This window comes from Embiotoca jacksoni, unplaced genomic scaffold (genome assembly GCF_022577435.1).
Source record: "Embiotoca jacksoni isolate LCO1_2020_lvr unplaced genomic scaffold, fEmbJac1.0.p SCAF_4, whole genome shotgun sequence".
Lineage (NCBI taxonomy): Eukaryota > Metazoa > Chordata > Actinopteri > Embiotocidae > Embiotoca > Embiotoca jacksoni.
In genome coordinates, this window is record NW_027185392.1 from 11734596 (window position 1) to 11757908 (window position 23313).

Below are 23313 nucleotides of genomic sequence, written 5' to 3' on the forward strand. Positions count from 1 at the left end.
AAGGCCATTCAAATTTTCTGATTGCAGCAGCTAAAATGTAAATGTTCTGTTCTTTTAGTCCTGCACGATGATAAAGTTAATATCTTCTGAATTTGGACTGTTTGTGAGGACAAAACAAGACATTTAGGCTTTGGAAATATGTTTCGTTATTTCCTGGCATTTGGAAGAACAAACAGCTAATCGATTAATCGAGAAAATACTTTCCATAAATCCTGTGTTGTTGTTGTTGTTGTTGTTTTTTCTTTTCTTTTTTTTTTTTTTTTTAATATATATATATATATATATATATATATAAAGGTCAGTCTGTCCTCCAAAGCAGCAGGCGGCGTGAATCAAGTCTGTGAAACAAGTCATGAGGAAAACACTGAAGCGCAGGAATCAGGAAGCCGAGTCAGCGGCGTACCGCCCGGTGGAACCGTGTTCGCGTTAATTGACTGAAAGATAAGTTACATTTCTAACACAAGATGTCGAAAAGACATCGTCTGGATTTGGGCGACGACTACTCCTCTAGTAAGAAGAGGTCTGAAGGGTAGGTGAAGCCTCGCAGCGACCCGCTTCGCGCTGTTTAAGGGGGGGGGAAGGCTAACTGTTAGCTGGTTGGCTAACAGCCTCCGCGGATGGATAACATGCGAGACCACGAAACTTTGAACTGTCAACGAAGCTCAGGAGCAGCTTGTGTCCTTTCAGCGTCATGTTGGATGTTCCCCTGATGCAGTGTTATTACGGGATGTTTACAGTGTGTTCATAACGTTACCGTCACCGTCACCGTCGAGACACGTGTGTGTGTGTGTGTGTGTGGGGCTAACGTTAACTTAGCCATTTGCTAACCACCTTTTCCAGCCGGCTTGTAAAGCAACAATTTAAGAGACCGAGATTAGTTCTTGTAAAAACGACCTACTATTACAAATATTCAGATTTGTTGCCGTAACCAAACCTTGTTGTTTAAGCATTGCGCCAGCTAACCCAAATGATGACGGCTCTTGTTACTGAAACACAGTTAAACTCGGTGATGAAGTGTCCATACAGCATTACTACACTTCATGAAGGATGTCATTCGTGTTGAGTTTTATATGAAACACTGTTTAAGAGCTGGTGACTCGTTTACTTTACTGTCATTGCTGTGTGAGCTGCTCTGATGTTGTTGGAAGTGTTTTGCTGACGTGACTTAATATTTAGTCCAAATCATCTGTGAAAGTAAACTAATATTGCACTTTAAAATAACCGTATAGGTCAATCAACTACATTTTAAACACAGTTTTAAATATAACAACTTCAATAGATGTAGTGTTTATTGCTGTGGTATTAGAATATATTTGCTGTAGCTGGTTGTGCCAAGTACATTTGACACCCGATGGTGCGTTTATTACACCATCACAGACATGCCAGTATTAGTGTTTATGCTGGTATGTCTGTACTATATATATATATATATATATATATATATATATATAAAAAAAATCCTACTAAAGAAGTGCAAGAATATATGTATGGTAGTTTAAGACATTTACACTATTTGTTTTTAATACAGAGAGTACTGCAAAGTTGATTTTTAACTGCAAAATATCTTAGCCAGTTCATCCCATTCAAACTCTATTGCCATTTTTCTTTAGAATAAAACAACTTCCTTCCTGATTCTGTAAGAAATGTGTTTCAGGTTTTGAATAAAAGACCAATATGCTGTTGTTAACGGCCAAATATCAACATCAGTACTCAGTATCACTGCGCTGTATTGTGTTTCTATAAGAGCAGGTCAAACCTGTGTTCATGTCAGACAGGACTTACCATAATAACCACCTTCCCACTTATAAAATAGCAATCAACGTCCAAGGCATAACTTCAACTGAGACACTCAGATTTTTCCAAAAGCCTGCACATTTTAAAATAGTAGAATATAGTAGGACAAACAAATAAGGACTAATTAATAAGCCAAAGTCCGTCAATAAAGGTAGTTGGATATTATGCTTTTAAACCCTTCATCATACATTTGAAATGCTTACAAATCTAAAACATGGGAAACTCTGCCATTCATTGTACATGATCTGAAAGCTACATTGGCTCTACTAATATTCACCCTCTTCAGTTTTGACAGTGTTATGTTTAGCAAATCACCAAACAGCTTAAAGATCATTTCTTTACAATAAAAAGTGTTTATGATGATAACTGCTCCTATGTTTACAGGAGAGACAAGGACCGAGACCGCGAGGACCGCTCTAGGGACAGGGACCGAGATCGGGACCGGGACAGAGACAGAGACCGGGACAGAGAACCAAAGCCGACTATTGCCCCCTCTAACAGCATGGCAGCCGTGGCAAGCTTACCACCACTCAAGCAGATGGCCATGCACCAGCAGCTCAATCCATTCACCAACCTGCCGCACACACCGCGCTACTATGAGATCCTGAAAAAGAGGTTACAGCTCCCAGTGTGGGAGTACAAGGAACGCTTCACAGATATCATTACGCGTCATCAAAGCTTTGTTCTTGTCGGAGAGACGGGCTCTGGGAAGACAACACAGGTGTGAAATGTGATTAATTAGTCCATCTCTTATGTGCTGAATGTCAACAGCCAGCTGAGTGACTCTATGCTCTCTTCTTGAATCATTTTAATCAAAATTCACTGAAACCTTTGTTTCAATCTCCAGATCCCACAGTGGTGTGTGGACATGGTGAGGGGTTTGCCTGGACCAAAGCGAGCGGTAGCTTGTACTCAGCCCAGGAGAGTGGCAGCTATGAGCGTGGCTCAGAGGGTGGCAGATGAAATGGATGTTATGCTTGGACAGGAAGTTGGCTACTCCATCCGATTTGAGGACTGTAGCTCTGCCAAGACTATACTGAAGTAAGTGGTGCTGTGAGGGACTAAGAATATCTAAAAAAAAAAGAAGCTTTTTACAGGCACAGAGAATTGTTTTTGTTTTAACCCAGGAGGTCCCATCCTAACAAAGCATGTCCGGTATTTCTGCAGGTACATGACAGATGGTATGTTACTAAGAGAAGCTATGAATGACCCGCTGCTGGAGCGATATGGTGTGATCATTCTGGATGAGGCGCACGAGCGAACTCTGGCCACGGATATCCTGATGGGAGTATTGAAGGAAGTGGTTCGTCAAAGAGCTGATCTGAAGGTATTTCTTCTGTTTTTGGAATAACAGTGATACATGATTGACTGGCCTTTTTGTTTACTGCAGCCAGGTGCTTCTGAAATGGAAACTAAATGCAACAGCTTACAATTCATCTGTATCTGCTTGGAGTATTAGCTGTTGTTGTAACAAAGCGACTTCAACAGCAGGTATACCAGATTAATTTTGTTTAAATTAGACCCTGATCACTCTGTAAGAGCTACGTATACAATAAAATAGAAAACGCCAGATTTATGATCTAAAGCAGTGGTTCTGAACCTGTTTTGTTTGTGAATCCCTAGAACAAGGGAGCGTCTACCTCCCACAAGTCACGGCTCTGTGTCTACATGAAATATGAGCAGTTCAACCAAAGAGTTATTATTCCTTCTTGTAATGTTTTCATATGTAGGGTTTTTATAGGCTTCAAGAGGTGAAATCTACCAAATATTGAAACAAAAACTTCATAAATTGCATTATTGCAACTTGACCAAGCGAATGTCATTAGAATATCTGTCAAGGCTTTCAGAATTTGCCCGTCTGGGTGCTCCAGAGCTGTAACTCATGTCAACAAACAGATACCTTTTTAAAAAAAAAAATTATAAGATATATTTGTGTGCGTAAAGGAGCAAATATAAGTGGAAAAAGAACTGTGCTATGATTCCTTTCTGCACAGGTGATTGTCATGAGTGCCACACTAGATGCCGGGAAGTTCCAAGTGTACTTCGACAACTGTCCTTTGCTAACAATTCCCGGGCGTACCCATCCTGTAGAGATCTTTTACACCCCCGAGCCAGAGCGGGACTACCTGGAAGCAGCCATCCGCACGGTCATACAGATTCACATGTGTGAGGAAGATGAGGGTGACTGCCTTCTCTTCCTCACTGGTCAAGAGGTAAAACTTATGATGCTCCACATTACTGGTCCAATAGAATTCTGTTTAAAGCAGCACGAAGCAAAGTTCAACGTATTTCTTTCTCTCAGGAAATCGATGAGGCCTGTAAGCGGATTAAGCGTGAGGTTGACGACCTTGGACCTGAAGTCGGAGACATCAAAATCATTCCACTGTATTCCACGTTGCCGCCACAGCAGCAGCAAAGGATCTTTGAGCCTCCTCCTCCAAGGAAGCCCAACGGTGCAATAGGAAGAAAGGTACATTTTAAATAATTGAACAGATTCAATAGATTCCCCATTTACCAGATTTTTAAATATATATCTGACAGCCTGTTGTTTCTTCCTCAGGTCGTCGTATCAACAAACATTGCTGAGACTTCTCTAACAATTGACGGTGTGGTGTTTGTCATTGATCCTGGATTTGCCAAACAAAAGGTGGGCAAAAAATGACTCCCCTCACTGGACTGTTTTCTTTTCAGTTCATTCTGGGTGTAGTTTGCTGATTAGAATACAATTTTATATGTTGTGTTATATATATATGAAATCTTAAAGGAAGTTTGGAACTTTTTGTATATCTCGATAGTATAAATGCTAGTAATTTTTTTTGTTCCCTTGTGGTTCCTTTCCTTTTGGTCACTATGTAAAAAAAATGTACCGCTTATATTAGCTGTTTTCACTGAAACATGCTTTCTAATATGTGTCCAGGTGTACAATCCTCGAATCAGAGTTGAGTCTCTGCTCGTCACAGCCATCAGTAAAGCTTCTGCCCAGCAGAGGGCAGGACGAGCTGGAAGAACACGTCCAGGGAAATGTTTCCGCCTTTACACTGAGAAGGCCTACAAAACAGAGATGCAGGCAAGTGACCACTGCTACATGACGTTTTTGTGTCCATTTAGACGAGGGCCAATGACAGGTGCAAAATGGTCTGAGGCTTACTGACTGCATGGACATCACTAAGTGCACCTGCTATTTTGGATTATGTTGGTGCAACAGTGCAGAGAGTAAAATAGTTGAAATGGAGTTTAAACTGTCGGTTGTGGTGATTAATAAATGCAGGTGAGGAAATGAACAACTTGTCCAAATAGTCGACTTGTGCATTAGCTGACTAAAAAAGTCTTAGATGGACAAGTGTAATCAGTCATTTAGTCGCAGGAAGAAAACAAATTGTCAAACACCTTTTCAGAAAACTTATATGTATTATGTTCTGGTTCAAGGCGTCCTCTTTGGGAAGGTGGCCTTTTTGATGAGCTGGGTTTGAAATAGTTAACAGCCCATGACCTCAGCCACTGTAAAGTGCATGGTAAAAGCCATGATTAAGTTTCTGTAATCAGCCATAAAGAGTCTGGATAAGCCCAAGTTTCAGTATAATATTTATCCAAATGTTGTGCACCGTGTTCACTGCCCGAGAAAAGGAATTAAAGGCCCAGTTCACTCTTCCTCTACTAATTACAGCAGAGTTGCTCCGGACAGTAATGGATAGTTCACACACACACACACGCTGACACTGACTCACCCACACCGGATGGTGTAGATCCTCTTAAACCCTGGCAGTCATTAATCTGTCAGTAGCCTCAAGACTGACACTATCAGGATAAGATACAATGTAGTGTGAAAATAAATGAACTGGATGTTCAGTCTCCTCGCTGGTTATTCCGACACATTGTCATTAACAGGCAGCTCACTCTGTGCGTGTGCTTGTAAAAATTAATTTCATAAGGTCATTATTCCACTTTTGTATTACTCTGTCATGTAGCACGGTGTAACCAATGTCACCAATACTATTCTTTGTTAGCCCTGGAACTTAAACCATTTTCTAATGCCTGAAATATAACATTTAATTATTACCATAAATGTGCAATGATGTCAACTGCTTGAACTGACGGTTATTAGTTGACTAGGAGAATATTTAGTCGGGGCAGCACTAATTGGTTCTTTGTAGATTGTCTTTTCATAACCAAATTATCAGATACATTTAACAATATTGTCTTGCTCTTTAGGATAACACATACCCTGAGATTCTTCGGTCCAACCTAGGGTCTGTTGTGCTCCAGCTGAAAAAGCTGGGTATTGATGACCTTGTACACTTTGACTTCATGGATCCCCCAGGTGAGTCAATTTGTCTTGACTGGGAATTGTACATTTTCCTTGAGTATTAGTTTGGTATGACTTTCTGTCCTTCCTGGCTCCTGCTTCCCTCCCCTCACTGCAGCACCCGAGACATTAATGAGGGCCCTGGAGCTGCTGAATTACCTGGCAGCACTTAATGATGACGGTGACCTGACGGAGCTGGGCTCCATGATGGCAGAATTTCCTTTGGACCCCCAGTTGGCGAAGATGGTCATTGCGAGCTGCGAGTTTAACTGCTCCAATGAGATCCTTTCCATTACTGCCATGCTGTCAGGTAATGCCCAGGACTGGGCTGACAACTTCCTCGCCTACTGTAGGCCAAGCCTCTCGGGGTTAATAACACTTCTGATTACAATTGGTGTTAAAAAAAACATCACACCTGAAATCCAGTTTGTCCGCAGCGTTTTTCGAATACGTGTGATGTTGCGCAGGAGTGTTCATCACAGATAACTGCACATGTAATATGGTAATATTGATATTTTCAAGACCTATCTCAATTTAGCTAATTTCAAGCACTCAAAGCCTTTGAATGTGCAACATGCATTTATTTACTATGTTAAGATAGAGAAGCAGGTGGATCTAGTTAAATGTGAAAAAGGCTTAATGATAATGTCCTATTTAGTAAACATGTTGCAACAAAGTATTGTCTCAGTTTTCAGACTGAAATCAGTTGTCTCGATGTGCCGATTGAGTTACAAGTTTCATCAAAGTTACCCAAAATTGACATGTATTAAAACGTTTTATTTCCAAACATTTTTGACCAGCTTGCCTTCTTCTGGGCAGTTTGTTGGAGTAGAGTTTCTGGACAGGATTAATTAAGCCTACATTGAAGATATAGATTTGTGTTCTTCCATTTTGAACGGGATTACAGTATAGAGATTATACTGATTTACAAACAGTTTTAATTACCAATACTGCTTCACAATATTGAACAACATAATCTTAATGCTATCTTTGTCACAGACTTTCTGCACTAATGCGAGTTCATATAATCAGAAAAGCCGTTTTAATGCACAAAACATGATTAGTTTTAAGTATTGTTCACTCAGACAGTTACAATTAAATGTTAAAGCTCTCAAGTGTTGATTTTAAGTTTTAATTCGTCAAGACAATCATATTTACATGTGTTATAAAGTAAGTGATCTTTTTCATCACTAAAGTACTTGGATAGGGCAGGCACCACTTAACTTTCGTCAAATATATCAGACTTTTATTTTTATTGACATGATGCATTGCCTATTTTAACTGTTATTGTTAAATGTAGTTATCGTGTGTATATCAGAAGTGTTTCAGTTGTGTGCTCCCTTAAATGCGGAACCATTACATCTCTAAAGTACAATTTCTGAATCTTGAAAAGTTAAAGCATTGCTGGTGTCCCTAACACTTTGTAGTTGTGTGAAAACTCTTGTTTTACAGAACTAGTAGCCATAACAGTTGGGAAAGACCATGAGAAAAGACTGCAGCCCCCCCTTTGATAGAGCTTGTGGTCCTGCCCTGTCCCAACGCAGTGTCAAGTGCCCTAGCATCATAGGCTTTGCTCCATTTTTCTGTGAATGTTTGACTCATCCCTATGGGCGGCTTTGTTGGGGCCCATACCAACCTTGTTTAGTCCCACAGTGTTTTGTCCGTCCCACGGAGGCTAAGAAGGCAGCAGACGAGTCCAAGATGAGGTTTGCTCACATTGATGGAGACCACTTGACGCTGCTCAACGTCTACCACGCCTTCAAACAAAGTGAGCATCAGCCTAAGACCTGCACCATGTTTATTTCTTCTTTCTGCATTGAAGGAGACCTCTGACGCTTTCCCGTATTATCTGCCATGATGTCATACTTTCAAATAATGAGGAAAACGTATGTAAAAGTTGTTCCTTTTAAGAAACAAGCTCAGACTTTAGGTTGATCTGAACACACGATGTCAGCTTGTCATGTATTTCTTTATAGGTTCAAATTGAAAGTCTTTCAAAGCCTCTCATTCCTGTTTTAAAGGAATAACAACCTGACACTGAATCAAATGTTTGAATTCTTGTTTCCCCTTTTCCCAGACCATGAGTCTAACCAGTGGTGCTATGACAACTTTGTCAACTACCGTTCACTGATGTCTGCTGACAATGTGCGGCAGCAGCTGTCCAGGATCATGGACCGCTTCAACCTGCCTCGTCGGAGCACAGAGTTCACCAGCAGAGATTACTATATCAACATCCGGCGAGCGCTCTGCACCGGCTTCTTCATGCAGGTGAGCCGATCTCAGGACATCGTTCATGATGTCTTTACAGGGCATCACTTAAAGTTTCTCCAGAGATTTTAATGGCTAACATCCTTCCTTGCCAAAGTCCAAACATTTGATCTTTTTTGTTGTTGTTGTTCCTACAGGTGGCTCATCTGGAGCGCACAGGCCATTACCTCACAGTTAAAGACAACCAAGTGGTCCAACTGCACCCATCCACAGTCCTGGACCACAAACCCGAGTGGGTCCTCTACAATGAATTTGTCCTCACCACCAAGAACTACATCCGCACTTGCACAGACATCAAGCCAGAGTGGTATGTATTCAGACTTTTTAAATGTATAATAAATAAGGTTCAAATGAATCAGTATTAGTGAGCTTTAATGATACAGCGTGTCATCTCACTGACAGGATTATTCATGCTCTCCTCTCTTTGTTACAGGCTGGTGAAGATTGCACCCCAGTACTATGAAATGAGTAACTTCCCACAATGTGAAGCTAAAAGACAGCTGGAGCGAATTATTGCCAAACTAGAGAGCAAAGAGTATTCCCAGTACTGAACAATAGCCAAGAAGTGTCCTGGAAAACAACGTCATACTAGAGTTTTAGATCTTTCTGTATCATTGTACCTTAATGTTTAAAAGTTGGCTCTTTGATTTTTATATTTTCTTTGATTTGTTTTGTTTTTTTGGTTTTGTTTTTTTGTCATTTTCCCATCAATGTCAATTCTGTAACTAACTGTAATGTCAGACGAAATGTCAGCAGTAATTGTTAGACCTGGTTATAATAAATTTCAAAAGGAATATCTGAAACATGTCATTTAGATGTGGTGGAATTTCCTTTAGGAGACTGCTGAGTCATAACAAAGATTTGTGCTTGCTTTGTTTCTTTAATAAAGGAGCTTTGACTTAATTTGTGTGAATTAATGAGTAAAACCTGCTTTTGCAAAAGTAGTGAAGTCCCAAATGGAGTTTTGTGCTTACAAATGTTAAAGTTTGTGATAAATAATTTTTATATCTATACTTTTTCAGTATGCTCATATCTTGTTAATCCATAACATATTTGTAACAAGAAGCTCAGTTTATGATAAAATCTGCTCTACAGACAATACTTATTGAAGGTTATGAGCTGAAAAAGGTGGGGAACCAATACCTCATACCGCCTTAAGTTAGCCGTAGAAGCAGTGACAGGGAATTTTAAACAAAAGAAAGTTAAATAAATCCTTAGTAGAATTCAAAATTTATGTTCAAGTGCACAACATTCAAACAAAACAGGTTGTATACACTGTTACAGATTTTACTTTGCAGTTTTAACTAAAACAACTTTGCTGAATATGTGCTGACCGTGCATTCACAGCACTTCACTTTTTCCACATTTTGTTAGGTTACAGCCTTATTCCAAAATGGATTAAATTCATTTTTTTCCTCAAAATTCTACACACAATACCCCATAATGACAAAGTGATTCACTGTAGGGATGGTATTGGCCAGGTGATGAGTGGTGCCTGGTTTCTCCAGACATGACGCTTGGCATTCAGGCCAAAGAGTTCAATCTTTGTTTCATCAGACCAGAGAATTTAGTTTCTCATGGCCTTCTGGCCACTCTACCATACAGGCCTGCTTGGTGGAGTGCTGCAGAGATAGTTTTCCTTCTGGAAGGTTCTCCTCTCTTCACAGAGCAACGCTGGAGCTCTGTCAGAGTGACCATCAGGTTCTTGGTCACCTCCCTGACTAAGGCCCTTCTCCCCCGATCGCTTAGTTTGACCGGGCGGCCAACTCTAGGAAGAGTCCTGGTGGTTCCAAACTTCTTCCACTTATGGATGATGGAGGCTGCTGTGCTCATTGGACCTTCAATGCTGCAGAAATTTTTCTGTACCCTTCCCCAGAGCTGTGCCTTGATACAATCCTGTCTCGGAGGTCTACAGACAATTCTTTGGACTTCATGGCTTGGTTTGTGCTCTGACATGCAGTCAACTGTGGGACCTTATATAGACGGTGTGTGCCTTTCCAAATCATGTCCAATCAACTGAATTTACCACAGGTGGACTCCAATCAAGTTGTAGAAACATCTCAAGGATGATCAGTGGAAACAGGATGCACCTGAGTTCAATGTTGAGTGTCATGGCAAAGGCTGTGAATACTTATGTATATGATTTTTTCGTTTTTTACTTTTAAAAGATTTGCAAAAATGTCAAAAAAAACTTTTTTCATGTTATCGTATTGTGTGTAGAATTTTGAGGGAAAAAAAATAATTTAATCCATTTTGGGATAAGGCTGGAACATAACAAAATGTGGAAAAAGTGAAGCGCTGTGAATACTTTCTGGATGCATTGTATGCCAGTGACCTTGTTTATGACCACTTTTTGTCCTGTGGTGGAACAAGTATTCAGATCCTTTACTTAATAAGTAAATTAAATTACTTAATTAAGTGCCAATACAGCAAAGAAAAAAATATTCCATGACAAATGAAAATACTAGTTTGGTCCCTCTGACTGATACATTATTGGATAGGACATCATTAAATTAATAATACTGAATCATCAGTGTGAAAGCAGCATGTTTCTGTTGTAGCTGCTGCAGGTGGAGCTAGTTTGAACTACTTTATATCCAGTTTTACAGGGACAGCAGACAGATGTGAGGGGCCGTCAGATGATTACTAAATTTTGATTCACAGATTTGTTTTCAATTTTTCTTTAATCTTCGATTTTTGGTGAGATATTGGATTATTTGAAAATTTATGAAAGAAGTTTAGAGGGAAAAATACAGATTTAGAGCGGTTGACAAACAATCGACATCTGAAATGTGACCAAGATTACACACTGACTTCTGAGGTCTGAAGCCAAAAAAGGTTGAAACCACTGGTTTAATCTTTAGAAATTTATTTTAAAAACTTGTTGCAGCCTACAATCTATTGCATCAAATCTTCTTAAAAGTAACTACAGCTATCAGATAAATGTAGTGAAATTAGTAGAAACTACAATATTTCCCTCTAAAGTTCTAAAGTGTGGTGGAGTGAAAATATAAAGTACAACTCCCTCAAAATTTTACTTTAGTACAGTACTTGAGTAATGTACTTCGTTACATTCATTCACTGTTCTGTTCAATATCCTCTATGGTCTCTGGCAGGCACCTGTTGCGTGTCTCCGACAGTGTTCTTGCCACTATTCCTCCGAGTACAGCCATAGAGCACAAGACGAGCTGAGGCAGTTCCTTCCAGACCTCATCCAGTAAAAGGATCAGAGGAGACATGGCAACACCGAACCGAGCCATGAAGGAGTTGTAGCCCATACCATTTTGCCTAAAAAACATTTAAATACAAGGTGACAGATATAACTTAAGGGTTGTACTCCTGTGACAAGTCTCATTCCTAAATGAAAGCTCGAATAAGGCCTGTATCATTACCTCACTACAGTGGGATACAGCTCAGAGCTGTAGAGCACAACAGTTGCAAAGGACGCTGAAGAAAATCCTTTTCCAATGACTGCTACTACTGTCCTGGAGCAGACATATCTGAGAAGAAAATCATTATCAGAACATAATTTTGGCTTTTTGTTGGGGTTGTTGATCATAGTATTGAAAACATTAACATTTCTTACACATTGCTGAGTATTATGACAGTAATATCTTAAACAACATAACCCAAAGTTTAGGTGTAAGTCTCCAGAGATTAATACCTTTTGGTATTACAATGTTGATTCCAAGGCACATGCCAGCCAACAGCAGAGTTCCCACCTCAGTGCTCCGCCTGCCGATCTTATCCAGTACGTAGTAAACTGACACTTTAGCTGGGAGCTCAATAAGACCATAAGTAAAATGAGTGAGATAGATGTTGAGCCCAAAGCCTGTGATGTTGAAGCTGATGCCATAAAATGTAGCTGCTATGCAAAACCTGAGGACAGAGAGAGTGGAAACTTATTAAATCATTAAACAGACTGTTGAGTTACAATTTACAAGACACTGAGAGTACACACCATAATGTACCAGTGCGCAGGACCAGTTTCCTCATCTTAGGTGTTCGTATCAAGTCGAAGTAGGAATAGGGCCGATCTCTTTTCTTTGTCACAACAATAGTGGATAGTATCTAAAAGAATGCAAAGCATCATTATTCTTCAAACCATGTGATTAAAAAATTGGACAATTAATTTAATGATTTCTGTTAGTTCTCTGGAGTTAATCATCTGTAATTTACTAACCTCCGTTGTAAGTGTGTGAGTTGACTCCTCGGTTTGATTCATACTGGCACATTTCTTCAAATACATCTGAGCTTGCTCCAGCTTTCCATTGGCAATGAGCCACCGAGCCGACTCTGGCATCCACCTGATGTTAAAGGTAAATGTGGATTGTAGGCTACTCCAAATGCATTACATGGTAATTAATTCCATTACATGTTTTTAAAAAAAACAACAACATTACAAATAAGGTGAACAGTGAAGGCATCCATACCCAGGTACAGGTGAAACAAAAAGTAGTATATAAGTGAAAAACAAAAGAAGGCCACATATTGAATAGTGTCAGCCCCTGAAAGTTCACAAAGGAATTTTACCCAAAATGCAAAACAACCGCAGAGACTTTTTTTGGACCAATCTTGTAGTCGTCTGCTCAAACAAAGGCTCAAATAACATTACTTGAAGCAGTCTATCAGACTTTACAAATCTACACAAGCTGTAACCATAGGCAGTACATTGATTTTCTTGCTTGACTTTCTAAATTGAACTTTGAACACTCAGCAATGTGCATCAGCAATTGCATGTTGTGACTAAAATGTGATAATAACACTCCAATCCAAAATGTTCCAATGTTTATTATATTGTTGACCTAATTAAATTAAAGTGATTAAAATATATAGGCAACATTAGTGACTACTGTACGTAGACTTGATTCCACAATGATTGCAGAACTTTCGAAACATGCCACGACTTAACAATTCACCTCCCAGGTGTGCTCCATTACTTCAACAAATAGCACTACCCTCCTGTTTGTAAGAATACATTAATGAGAGAAAAAAGAAAGAATTAAGTTTGTAACTTCAGCTCTGAATTCCAGCGTAATATATCCAAGAGGACAGAGGCACTAGGGTACATACAGGTTAATATGATTGATGGTTGAAACATCCATTGGAAGTTTTGAATATTAATGTGCAAACTATATTATTTTTTTACAGTGTTTATCTTTAAACACACTTATTTCAACTTATACATCTGAGCTTTCATACCTCCAGGTGATGATGGCCAAGGCTAAAGGTGATGTGACACTAACAATCAGAAAGCGCCAATCAGTCACAAAGTAAGCAATAGCTGCAAACACTACGTTCCCAAATGTCCAGGACAAGCTATCGATCACTCCCACCAATTTCCTGTGCTCAATGTCCACCCACTCCACACCTGCATGGGAACAAACAACTCATCACAATGGAAGGAGCAACATTCAGAGAAAACATTTCAAACAACACTTGAAATATGTCTAATTTTCTATAAACATGCATTTGGTAGCCTTGTCTTATAAGGTGAACTCAACATGACATGTATAATGTATAGGAGAACAGAAATGAATTACTAAGGACTGTTGAGACAATGACGATGCCAGTGATGCAAAAGCCGGTGAAGAACCTGAGTACTGCAAACATCACGTAAGTTGTAGAAAAAGCACTTGCAACAGCAAACAGCATTCCGGACACGTACGACACTAGCAGCACGATCCTTCGGCCAAACCTACAGAGTCAGAAAGTCTCCAATTTTAATTTCATTGATTGGTGGAAAAACTGGGTTATTACATTTTTAAGTTAAATGGCTTCTAACCAAACTATCATACCTGTCACTTAGACTTCCAAAGGAAATGGCTCCAAACATAACTCCAACAAAAAAGATGGTAGCAGTTGCTTTGTTTTTCCCTCGGCTATCACACACCAGGTCCCACTTGTACAAAGACAGAAAGAGAAGAAAAAGTTCAGGTTGTCCTTCGAAGACCAGTGACTTTTTCCGAAAAGGTGTTCATTATGTACATTTAAATTAGATGGATTTGTACAAATAGAAGAAAGAAATGTAAAGTGAGGTCACCTGTGAGGTCACAGTAGACTTGAAGGTGCTGTTGTCGTACACCCATCCATTCTGGCATGGCACTGTGGGTGCATCAGTCATGTTGGAGGAGCTAAGCAGCAGATGATACTGAAGCTCCACAAACATCCGGCAGGAGCTCGGACTACCATCCTGGAAAGGAATACTAACAACAAGCCTCTCTGCCTGAGATAAATTCTTAAAGATACCTCCATCATCCAGAGAGCTGATGTCACATTGGTGAGAGGGAACAGCTGCCACGAAATTGTTTAGCATGAAGTGGCAGGGCAGCGTGAAGCGACCAATGAAGCTTATTACAATGATCATTTTCTGAAATCTTCCAAATCCATTGATATCAGCAAGAATGTTCTCAAACTTCATTGTGGCTACACACTGTGTGCAATATTTCTTCCTTTGAAACAAAAAACAAAAAATAAAGAAAACCTCCTCATGTGCTCAGGCCGGTGTACTGAGAAGAAGTAAACTACAATTTTGGTTCTCAGGCGAGATGATGCAACCTTTGGCATTTGACTCAGGGCTGCAGGATTACAGTGGAAATAAGTAAATATTTTACCTCACTTAACCACTAAAATAACTTTTGTCTATGTGACTGTGCTTATGCATGAATTGTAATAGCTAAAGCAGGATCCTCAGTGTGTGGTGGAACAAGGCATCATTTTATGACATCTAAAATTTTACTTTACTGGATTACAACACAAAAAGTAGCTGTTATTCAGTGGTAGTGTAATGCATGAGCATATTTGTTTTTAAATTGTGTACAGTAAAATGTATAGAAGCCTTACTTTCCAGACTAACCAATCATTAAAATAGTTACAGTTTTTGTTATTGATCAATTAACTTACTAGTAGTTGTGGCTCTCATTCTGTTAAGGAAATTACATCATTTCTAAAGCAGGATTTAAACGCTGGGTCTCTTTGGTCAGGATGACACCATTTGGAGTGCAGCTACGTTTGATTACAGCTCAAATAAAAGTTTCCTTCGTGAGGTAAACCACAGGATTTACAGCTGCTTTTATGTCCCAGTCCATCCCTGTCCCCTGCAAGCTACCGAACTTCAACTTGTATTTATTCCTACTATTCCTACTAGTTATTTTAAGCGTGTGTCTCCTCATTATGTCTTCAAGTTGTTTGTCTGTTCCATGTTCAGGAACATGTTATCTCAGGAATGCCTTGAAAGAATTTCTTAAAATTTTGAATAAATGTTCACTTGGACTCATTGATAAACTCATAAGATTCTGATGGTCAAAGGACAAAAGGTCACTGAGACTTCTCACCCTTCCCATTATTGTAAACTCAATGCCATGACTCATGAACAGAAGATGAGATTGTGACTATATTTCACATTTGGTCAGATACTGAATTGGTGAAACTAAACTGTGCTAACTGTATAGATCTTCTGTGCTGTCAGGTTGGAAAATTTGTGTGAAGAATACATGTTTTAAAACTTGTAGCGTCTTTGCAGCAACATCCATATTTGAAGCATTGTTTCATGGCATGGCTCTAACTTTGTGTTCTATCATAGTCAGCTTTATCGGCCAAATTCCTTCTAAGTCTTCACTAAATATGCCATGAGCCAGGACAAACATGGATGTCAACTGCAACTTGACTGATTGGTGAAGGGATAAAAGAATAAGGCAGTAATTCTACTTTTCTAAAATAAATAATGTAACTTAATAACTTCAAATAGATAGCTGTTAAACAGTGGTTAATTGTTGTTTCAAGAATTTATTAATATTCACACAATGTCTTTGTTATAAATCATATAGTAGAGACAATATTATTGTGAAATAAATCTTCTATTATTCACAAATTCCAGACAGTAATTGACATGACTTACAAGACAATTTCCTTTTCTGACATAATTGTAAATCGCTGAATGCACCATGTCATAAATACAAGTAAATACATATTACCGAATTAGCTTTTGTTTTCCATCAGCATTTAAAACTGTATAAAATGAAGGACATAACATTACTCTTATACAGATGGACCTTTGTTTTAAGAATTTGTTATATCTTTACATTGTTTGCTGAGTCTCCTTAATGTTTTCTGGCTGATGGGTGTTTTCATAATTTTTCACTCAGGATTGAAGCCACAATGGTATGATCACCACACAACAGTTTTAGATCTTATAATCTTCATGAAAATACTGGATTGGATACTGGAAGTCATTCTTTTTTCAAGCATGACTGATTTATGTAAAATTGAGAATTGTTGCTCTGACGATTCTCACGTCTCTGCATTTGAGTGTTTTTTAACCCAACTATTCACCATCAGCCATTTTACCAAACAACAGACAAACAATGTTAATGAGTAGGTGGTGAATGCGAGGAGAATGTATCTGATAAAGAGCCAATATTGCCCCAAGGAAGTGGTAGAAACCCAAAATAGACTGAATAGTAGACATGCAGATTGACCAACATATGACTCCAATTAAATCCCGGTGTTACTTTATTTTGGCTTGATTTATAAAATAAACATATGTTTGCTACCATCCTTGATGTTTCCAGCATGTCACTGTGAATAAATTGGAACTCAGAGTCTGGAGTGAAGAACACATTTACGGAGATTTCTCGTCAGATGTGGAGATTGATCGTCTTCTGAAATACAAAACACATTCTCATTTTACAATGTATTACTCTCCCTTTGAATGTTTGAATGCAGTTCAAATAACACCCAGGTACCTTGTCTGTTCCACGTCGTCAATGGTCTCTGGAAGACGAACGTTATTCGTCTCAGGCAGAAAAGAAGCGGTAAGCCCTGCAGCAAAAGCCACCAGGGAGAAAACAGTACTTGGTAAATGGACCCACACCTCCTCAAGAAGTATGATCAGGGGGGATACAGAGACACCCAAACGAGCAATGAAGGAGCAGTAACCCAATCCATTTTGCCTGCAAAACAAAAATACAAACAAATTTGTGTTATTTCCGCAGGCCTGGAAATTCTGTTTCTGTCGGTCAGTTGTCCAAATGTCTCAGTAACCGTGCTTCTTGGTGAGGGCCTCTGGATGGTAGATGCTGTTTTTAATGATATGCATTTTACTGACCTCATTACTGTGGGGTAAAGCTCTGCTGTGTATAGATATATGGTGGTAAAAGCTGCCTCTGCGAACATCTTGCCCAAAGCTCCCACACCTGTACGAAAGAGCCCCTTTTCTAAAATAAAAGAAAAAGGTTTAAAGGCTGTGTTAACCGCACCTTATTATTATAATTTATATTCTAATGTGTGCAGAATTTGAAAAGTTATAACCACATGACTGACTTTCAAAGAGACACACACTTGACTTGATCATTTACCTTGAGGAATAAACATGTTGCAGAAGATACATAGTCCAGTCAGAATGAGTGTTCCAATCTGATTCAATCTTCGGCCTATTTTGTTCAAAGAGAAAAAGATGAACGCTTTTGCTGGAACTTCTATTGCGCCATAGATGAACTGAGTGAGATAAATGTTCACATGGAATCCAATGACATTCAAGCTGATTCCATAATAAGTACTGGCCACTCCAAACCTACAGTATGAAAAAGAGGAGAAAAAAAATTAGTTTTTTCAAAAAGGTTGCACAGTTGCTCCAGAGAATACCAGTTTCTGATCGGCTAGTTTGTGTCTGCAGTGGTTAAAAGTTAAACCACTGCTCTAAACTGGTGTGGGTAACCATAGCAACAGTACCTTTGTGTTACGATGCAGCTATGCGACAAGTGTCATTGCACCGTGATGTGGCTCTAACTGTGGATTTAGTGAACATATATGGGACAGTTTCTTCAGGACAGCTGTATTAATATGCTTATATAATGTCCCATCATAAGTATAAAAAAACGGTGTTGAAGTTGTCATCTAGTTTTTAAAATCAGTTTTTAAAATCAGATTTTGTTTCAAAAACACAATCATATATATGGACAGGGTAGTAAACAGATTGTACATTTCTGCAATATTTAAATGGTAAAAGCCTAAAAATGGTTTTAACACAAAGCAGTGTATGTACCACACAATGCCAGTAAGTAGAGCCAGTCTTCTCAACCTGGGGGTCTTCACAAGGTCCACATAGGAATATTTTTTTTTTATATTGTCTACACGTATTACTTTGGACAGAACCTGGGGATTAGAAAGGAAACTTTGATCAGAGAAAGTTGTGCGCTGTAGATTGGATTATGTAAAACTGTGTACCTCAAGCTTTATGTCAGCCATGAACTCCTGTCTGCGGTTGACTTTTGCACACTTACTAAGGTAAAAATGAGCAGTGTCAACTTTTCCGTTACTTATCAGCCACCTGGCAGACTCAGGGAGCCACCTGTGACAAAAGTTGATGAAAAAAACAACATGTTTAGAAAGATCTTTCATATAAACATAACAGTCAAACACCTGCCTCATCACAACATGCCCTATCCTGCAAATGAACATAAAGAACTTTAAGCAGTGCAAAACTTAATGGACTTGTACAATTACAGAAAGCATTTTAAAAAGCAAAGCAAGCTGCAAATTTCCTAATTTGACCAAAATGTCAGTTATTAGTTTTTTCTTACCACCAGGAGATCATAGCTAAAAACAGCGGTGAGGTTACAGTAGCAGTCAGGTACCTCCAGTCTTTCACAAAATATGCCACAGCAGGTAGAAGAGCTGTACAAACACTCCAGTCCAAGCTTATCAAAACACCCACTGCAGTTCGATGCTTGATGTCCACCCATTCAATGCCTATGGGGAGCAATGGTTGTATTTTTAATTTTAGAAAGCATTTACTTGGATTAAAACAAAATTAATTTATGAAATGCAGTGTTAAGAAGTGTGGTGTAGTAGTGTCTTGCATAGTTGGTGGTATGTGTCTGAACAAAAGCTTTTATTGCTTCCAAATTTGTTTTGTATATACTGTACTTTAAAACCCAAAGATGAGTTTTTTTTCTCCACTTTTTAAAAAGAATACCTAAAGTGTACAATATTAGCCAATACTCTATTTAACTGTTTAAAAAAAAATAAAAAAAATAAGTGTATCACATCAAATAAACATAGCTTCACAAGTCTGATGTTTACATCATAAAGATCTCCCATATGTTAACTAAGAATATTGGTTTTGTGAGGGTTGCATAAATAACAATAACAGACTATGACAGACGACTTACAAAGGACCGTGCTGATTATACTTATTCCAGAAAGTCCAAATCCAGTAAAAAACCTCATGGCAGCAAACATGGAAAAATTATATGAGAAAGCACTTGCAAATCCAAAGAGGGTGGTTGACATGTAGGAGAATAAAAGCATTCTTTTCCGGCCAAACCTGTGAAACAAAATAATTACAGACAATTCACATTACAGAACAGATCGTTAAAACACTCAATTCAATAACATACCCTGGGCAGTGTTTGTTCAGAACAAGGGGTGAGAACACTTGTTTGGATAAACAAATATATTCGGATTTCTTTCTAAAAATGAAGCTAAGTCATGTTGGTTGGCATAAAGGTTAGAAATAAGAAAAGGGTTGTTTCAGTATAGTCTTTAGAGATGCTCTTGTGGGACTTTGCTGTTCATGATATTTGTTGTTATAGAAGTGTTTCCAAATAAAATATACGAGCTTTGGTTCTCTCTTTGTGCATTCCGTCGGGGTTCTATTCTCAGCCCTATGCTATTTTTCCTTTATATGCCCGCCTCTAGAGCCATTCTTAGAAAACAAGTCATCCCTAAAGTATTATGAATAATTAGACCTAGACTTTAGCAGAAAATATTTTCAATATATTTGTTTCCATTTTATAATTTATCGTATTTATGGCAATGCATTTTCAATATTAACAGTTAATAACAGTTTCTGATATGAGAGGTGGAGACATGAACACCTGTCACTAAGATAGCCAAATACTGCTGCTCCAACCATGACGCCCATGAAGAAGATAGTGGCTGTGGCTCGGTTCACTCTTCTCTTATCACAAACCAGATCCCACTATGAGGGAAACACAAACAATAGAAAAGCGGAGAGTACAATTTTTTTTACTCGCATTGATATAATTCTTTGTAAATGAATAATAATAATAAAAAAAAAAAAATCACCTCTGTGGCTAAAGTAGACTTGAAAGTTGCGTTATCGTAGATCCATCCGCTCTGGCACGGCACTGTAGGCAGGTCAGTTAAGTTGGAAGAGTTAAACAGCAGATGATACTGAGGCTCTGCAAACATTTGACAGGAGTTTGGACTCCCATCCTGCCCGACAGGAATACTGACAACGAGCCTGTCTTTCCAAGATAAATTCCTAAAAACACCTCCATCATCCAGAGAGCTGATGTCGCAGTGGTGAGAGGGAATGACCGCAATGAAATTATTCAGCAGGAAGTGAAACGGCAAAGTCATACGAGGAATCATCAACAAGAGAAATGTCCTTATTTGGAATCTCCCAAATCCACCAACCTCTGCCAGCAAATTCTCAAACTTCATCTTGAAAATAGAAGATGCAACATTTGAGAATTATTGAAAATATCTTAAAGCGTACCAGTTGCTGGTTTGAAAGTGAGCCACAAGCCTTTTTCATTCTGTTAAATGCTGTTGGGTCATGGTCAGCCAATATGAGAGAATGGTTGAATGTGTAGTAAGGTATTGCTAACAGGCATGTGCTCACTGAGCGGTTTAATAGTAGTCTGACAAGTAACATGTTGAATTATTTTCAGAAATCATTTGCAAATACCCCTTAATGCCAAAGTACCAGCTTGTTGATTTGTATGTGTCACTTAGCATGAACAGGTCAACTTCATATTTACATAACACTGAGGATGGTATCGTTGTCTAAAGTCATTGTCCACCCCCTTCTCATCGAGTTTGGCTCCCTGTGACCTATTTCTGTCCTCCAGTAATTTTTGACTAACTTTTATGTGCTTAAGTTTCATGTGCGCAAAAAAACACAGGCGCAACTGGACCAAAAGCATATGTAACTCGGATGCTGATTTTGAACAAGCAACAGCACTTGGAACACTTATTCATTATTGTTATACCTTCCTCATGCTCTGTGAACGTCACGGTGCTGCAAATTATTGGCGTGCTACAGCAACAGTCTCCGACCTTACTGATTAACCCTCGTACATATATTGTTCAAAGGTAAATATTCATGTATGGTTCAACTATTTAGATACTATATGATTATATTAAGATTTTTGAGACATGAACCTTTTGAACCTTATTTTTACTGTATCTATTGTGTATACATTCAAATATATTTACAAACATGCTTGATGGATTGCATTCATTTTGCATATTCATTTCATGACTTTTGTAATCCAGACTTTTCTCGAGCCCCATGGTGAGGTGGAAATATGTTCCCACAAATAGAATTGCTATTAAATGATTGGTTGAGCTAATTTTATTTCCATTACAGAAATACAGAAATTCTCATGGTGACAATATTCCACACAACATACTACTAAAGCCATCAAAAAGTAACACAGTCCAACTACACAATAATTGTACCATAAATATGGTCTGTAATCTAAACAAAGAAAATGTGGGAAAAATTGCAAATGATTACTGATGTCTTGTGACTGGAGGATGAATGTAACACTGGTGATCTTCTGCCCAGTACTTTAGTTTTTGTACTTGCAAATCCTTGTAAAACTGACATTCCCTCAACTCCTTCATCTGCACTTTGGGCCTTACACTGCAATACGACCGAGTGCCGCTAGGGGTTAGCTCCAAAAAGTCTCTGGCTCAATGGACCATCATTCATCTTCTCTCATGAAATACTAAGTCAATACATTTTCCCTACAAATTATTACGATGTTATTGGCTAAAATTGGTCCTCCCAGTTTCTTGTCGTCTATCTGAAAAAAAAAAATCCTGTCTGTAATTAGAAATTAGGCCTCAAACAGCCATGTATTGGGGGCGGTTTCCACTATAGGTGGACTGACGTAGTGTCCTCGGTTACCCATCAGATCGAGTCACATCCACCTCTCATTCCTCCCCAGCTCCTCCAAATATGGTTTAAACTGCTCCAAACTAGCATGATGGCAATGGCCAAAATCTGAATTTGAGGCGCCTTAACAGCAGTTCACAAACCAATGAGGGATTTCACTGTTGGTTGCCACTTGGATTCGAAGCTAATTAGCAGTTGTTCACATGATGACTTTCTGAACTAAGCTGGTGAACATGGTAACATTATATCTGCTACGTAAGGATGTAAGAATCTCATTTTCATCAATTACATTACGCCGATTAATCTCCCAGAAGAAGTAGTACCGGTATAACATTTCTGCTCTTTTTTGTGTGTTTTTCAGCCATTACATTCACAAGAGTGTGTAGACATCAACAGGCAGAGTGAGGACAGCAAACCCTTCATTCATTCACTGTCAATACATGCTTATCCTTCACAGGCCGCCAGACTTTACTAACACATCACAACGAAATGTCCCACGTACCCTGCACCCAGGACATTAGACTACTAAAAATGTCAACATGAGCTAACTAATTCCAATAAAACCAGCTGTTGTGTTGTAAGGTAGTTTACCGACTGACACACCTTAAAATTCAAGTATTCGCTAGTAATTTTAACAAAGGTATTGTTGGAAAACATGGTAAAATTATCTTGTCAAAATCAACTCATCCTCCTGTAATTTATTAAAACAGTGTCCTTGTTGAAACATGGGATTTTTACTGAATCTCCTTCCTCCTTGTTGACTGTCCCCTGTAATACAGATACAACTTGAGTTAGTCATTTAATCATGCATGGAAGTTCGTGGAAAACAATTTATATTTTTGACAGCAGCAAATGATTAAAGCATGTAAATTATTTAGAAAGACATTATGCAAACTGCAAATGTACCTTTGTAGGGCTGATTGGATTATTCTTTAACAGTGAGGCTCAGTGAATCCTCCACTGTAGCTTTAATATTGAATTAATGTCATCTTTCTTTAACTGCATCTCCTCT

General features: G+C 38.7%; 3 protein-coding genes across 3 annotated transcripts; 1 reads left to right on the top strand and 2 right to left on the bottom strand.

Moving 5' to 3' along the window:
- The first annotated feature begins 351 nt into the window (after positions 1-351).
- Positions 352-9268, top strand: LOC138209086 (ATP-dependent RNA helicase DHX15). The gene is made up of 14 exons (XM_069167446.1): positions 352-529; positions 2179-2515; positions 2642-2835; positions 2962-3121; positions 3789-4007; positions 4097-4264; positions 4355-4441; positions 4712-4861; positions 6004-6112; positions 6216-6407; positions 7743-7865; positions 8175-8365; positions 8503-8672; positions 8799-9268. Exons 1-14 carry the CDS (start codon positions 465-467, stop codon positions 8914-8916), a joined length of 2283 nt encoding a protein of 760 aa, XP_069023547.1. The 5' UTR covers positions 352-464; the 3' UTR covers positions 8917-9268.
- A 2171-nt stretch (positions 9269-11439) lies between these two features.
- LOC138209384 (solute carrier family 22 member 7-like) lies at positions 11440-14786 on the bottom strand. Its single transcript, XM_069167933.1, has 9 exons — positions 14409-14786; positions 14164-14267; positions 13909-14063; positions 13568-13736; positions 12549-12672; positions 12327-12436; positions 11987-12244; positions 11758-11850; positions 11440-11653 (listed from the first exon to the last, which is right to left on the bottom strand). Exons 1-9 carry the CDS (start codon positions 14784-14786, stop codon positions 11440-11442), a joined length of 1605 nt encoding a protein of 534 aa, XP_069024034.1.
- A 2103-nt stretch (positions 14787-16889) lies between these two features.
- Positions 16890-20836, bottom strand: LOC138209240 (solute carrier family 22 member 7-like). Its single transcript, XM_069167685.1, has 10 exons — positions 20456-20836; positions 20245-20348; positions 19537-19691; positions 18946-19114; positions 18590-18713; positions 18408-18517; positions 17722-17936; positions 17472-17580; positions 17110-17316; positions 16890-17025 (listed from the first exon to the last, which is right to left on the bottom strand). The coding sequence occupies exons 1-10, from the start codon at positions 20834-20836 to the stop codon at positions 16986-16988; spliced, it is 1614 nt and encodes a 537-aa protein (XP_069023786.1). The 3' UTR covers positions 16890-16985.
- Between the last annotated feature and the right edge of the window lie 2477 nt (positions 20837-23313).

Bases quoted from the DNA above. Each gene is read 5' to 3' on its own strand.
- LOC138209086 (XM_069167446.1), top strand. From the start codon at position 465: ATGTCGAAAAGACATCGTCTGGATTTGGGCGACGACTACTCCTCTAGT. The intron at 530-2,178 runs GTAGGTGAAGCC...CTATGTTTACAG, and splicing joins AGTAAGAAGAGGTCTGAAGG to GAGAGACAAGGACCGAGACC. The intron at 2,516-2,641 runs GTGTGAAATGTG...TTCAATCTCCAG, and splicing joins GCTCTGGGAAGACAACACAG to ATCCCACAGTGGTGTGTGGA.
- LOC138209240 (XM_069167685.1), bottom strand. From the start codon at position 20,836: ATGAAGTTTGAGAATTTGCTGGCAGAGGTTGGTGGATTTGGGAGATTC. The intron at 19,692-20,244 runs GTGTTCATGTCT...TTTGTTTCACAG, and splicing joins TTTGGCTATCTTAGTGACAG to GTTTGGCCGGAAAAGAATGC. The intron at 17,937-18,407 runs GTACATACACTG...TTCATACTGTAG, and splicing joins CTACTTACTGGCATTGTGTG to GTTTGGAGTGGCCAGTACTT.
- LOC138209384 (XM_069167933.1), bottom strand. From the start codon at position 14,786: ATGAAGTTTGAGAACATTCTTGCTGATATCAATGGATTTGGAAGATTT. The intron at 14,064-14,163 runs GTATGATAGTTT...CTGACTCTGTAG, and splicing joins TTTGGAAGTCTAAGTGACAG to GTTTGGCCGAAGGATCGTGC. The intron at 12,673-13,567 runs GTATGAAAGCTC...CTTTAACATCAG, and splicing joins TTGGCCATCATCACCTGGAG to GTGGATGCCAGAGTCGGCTC.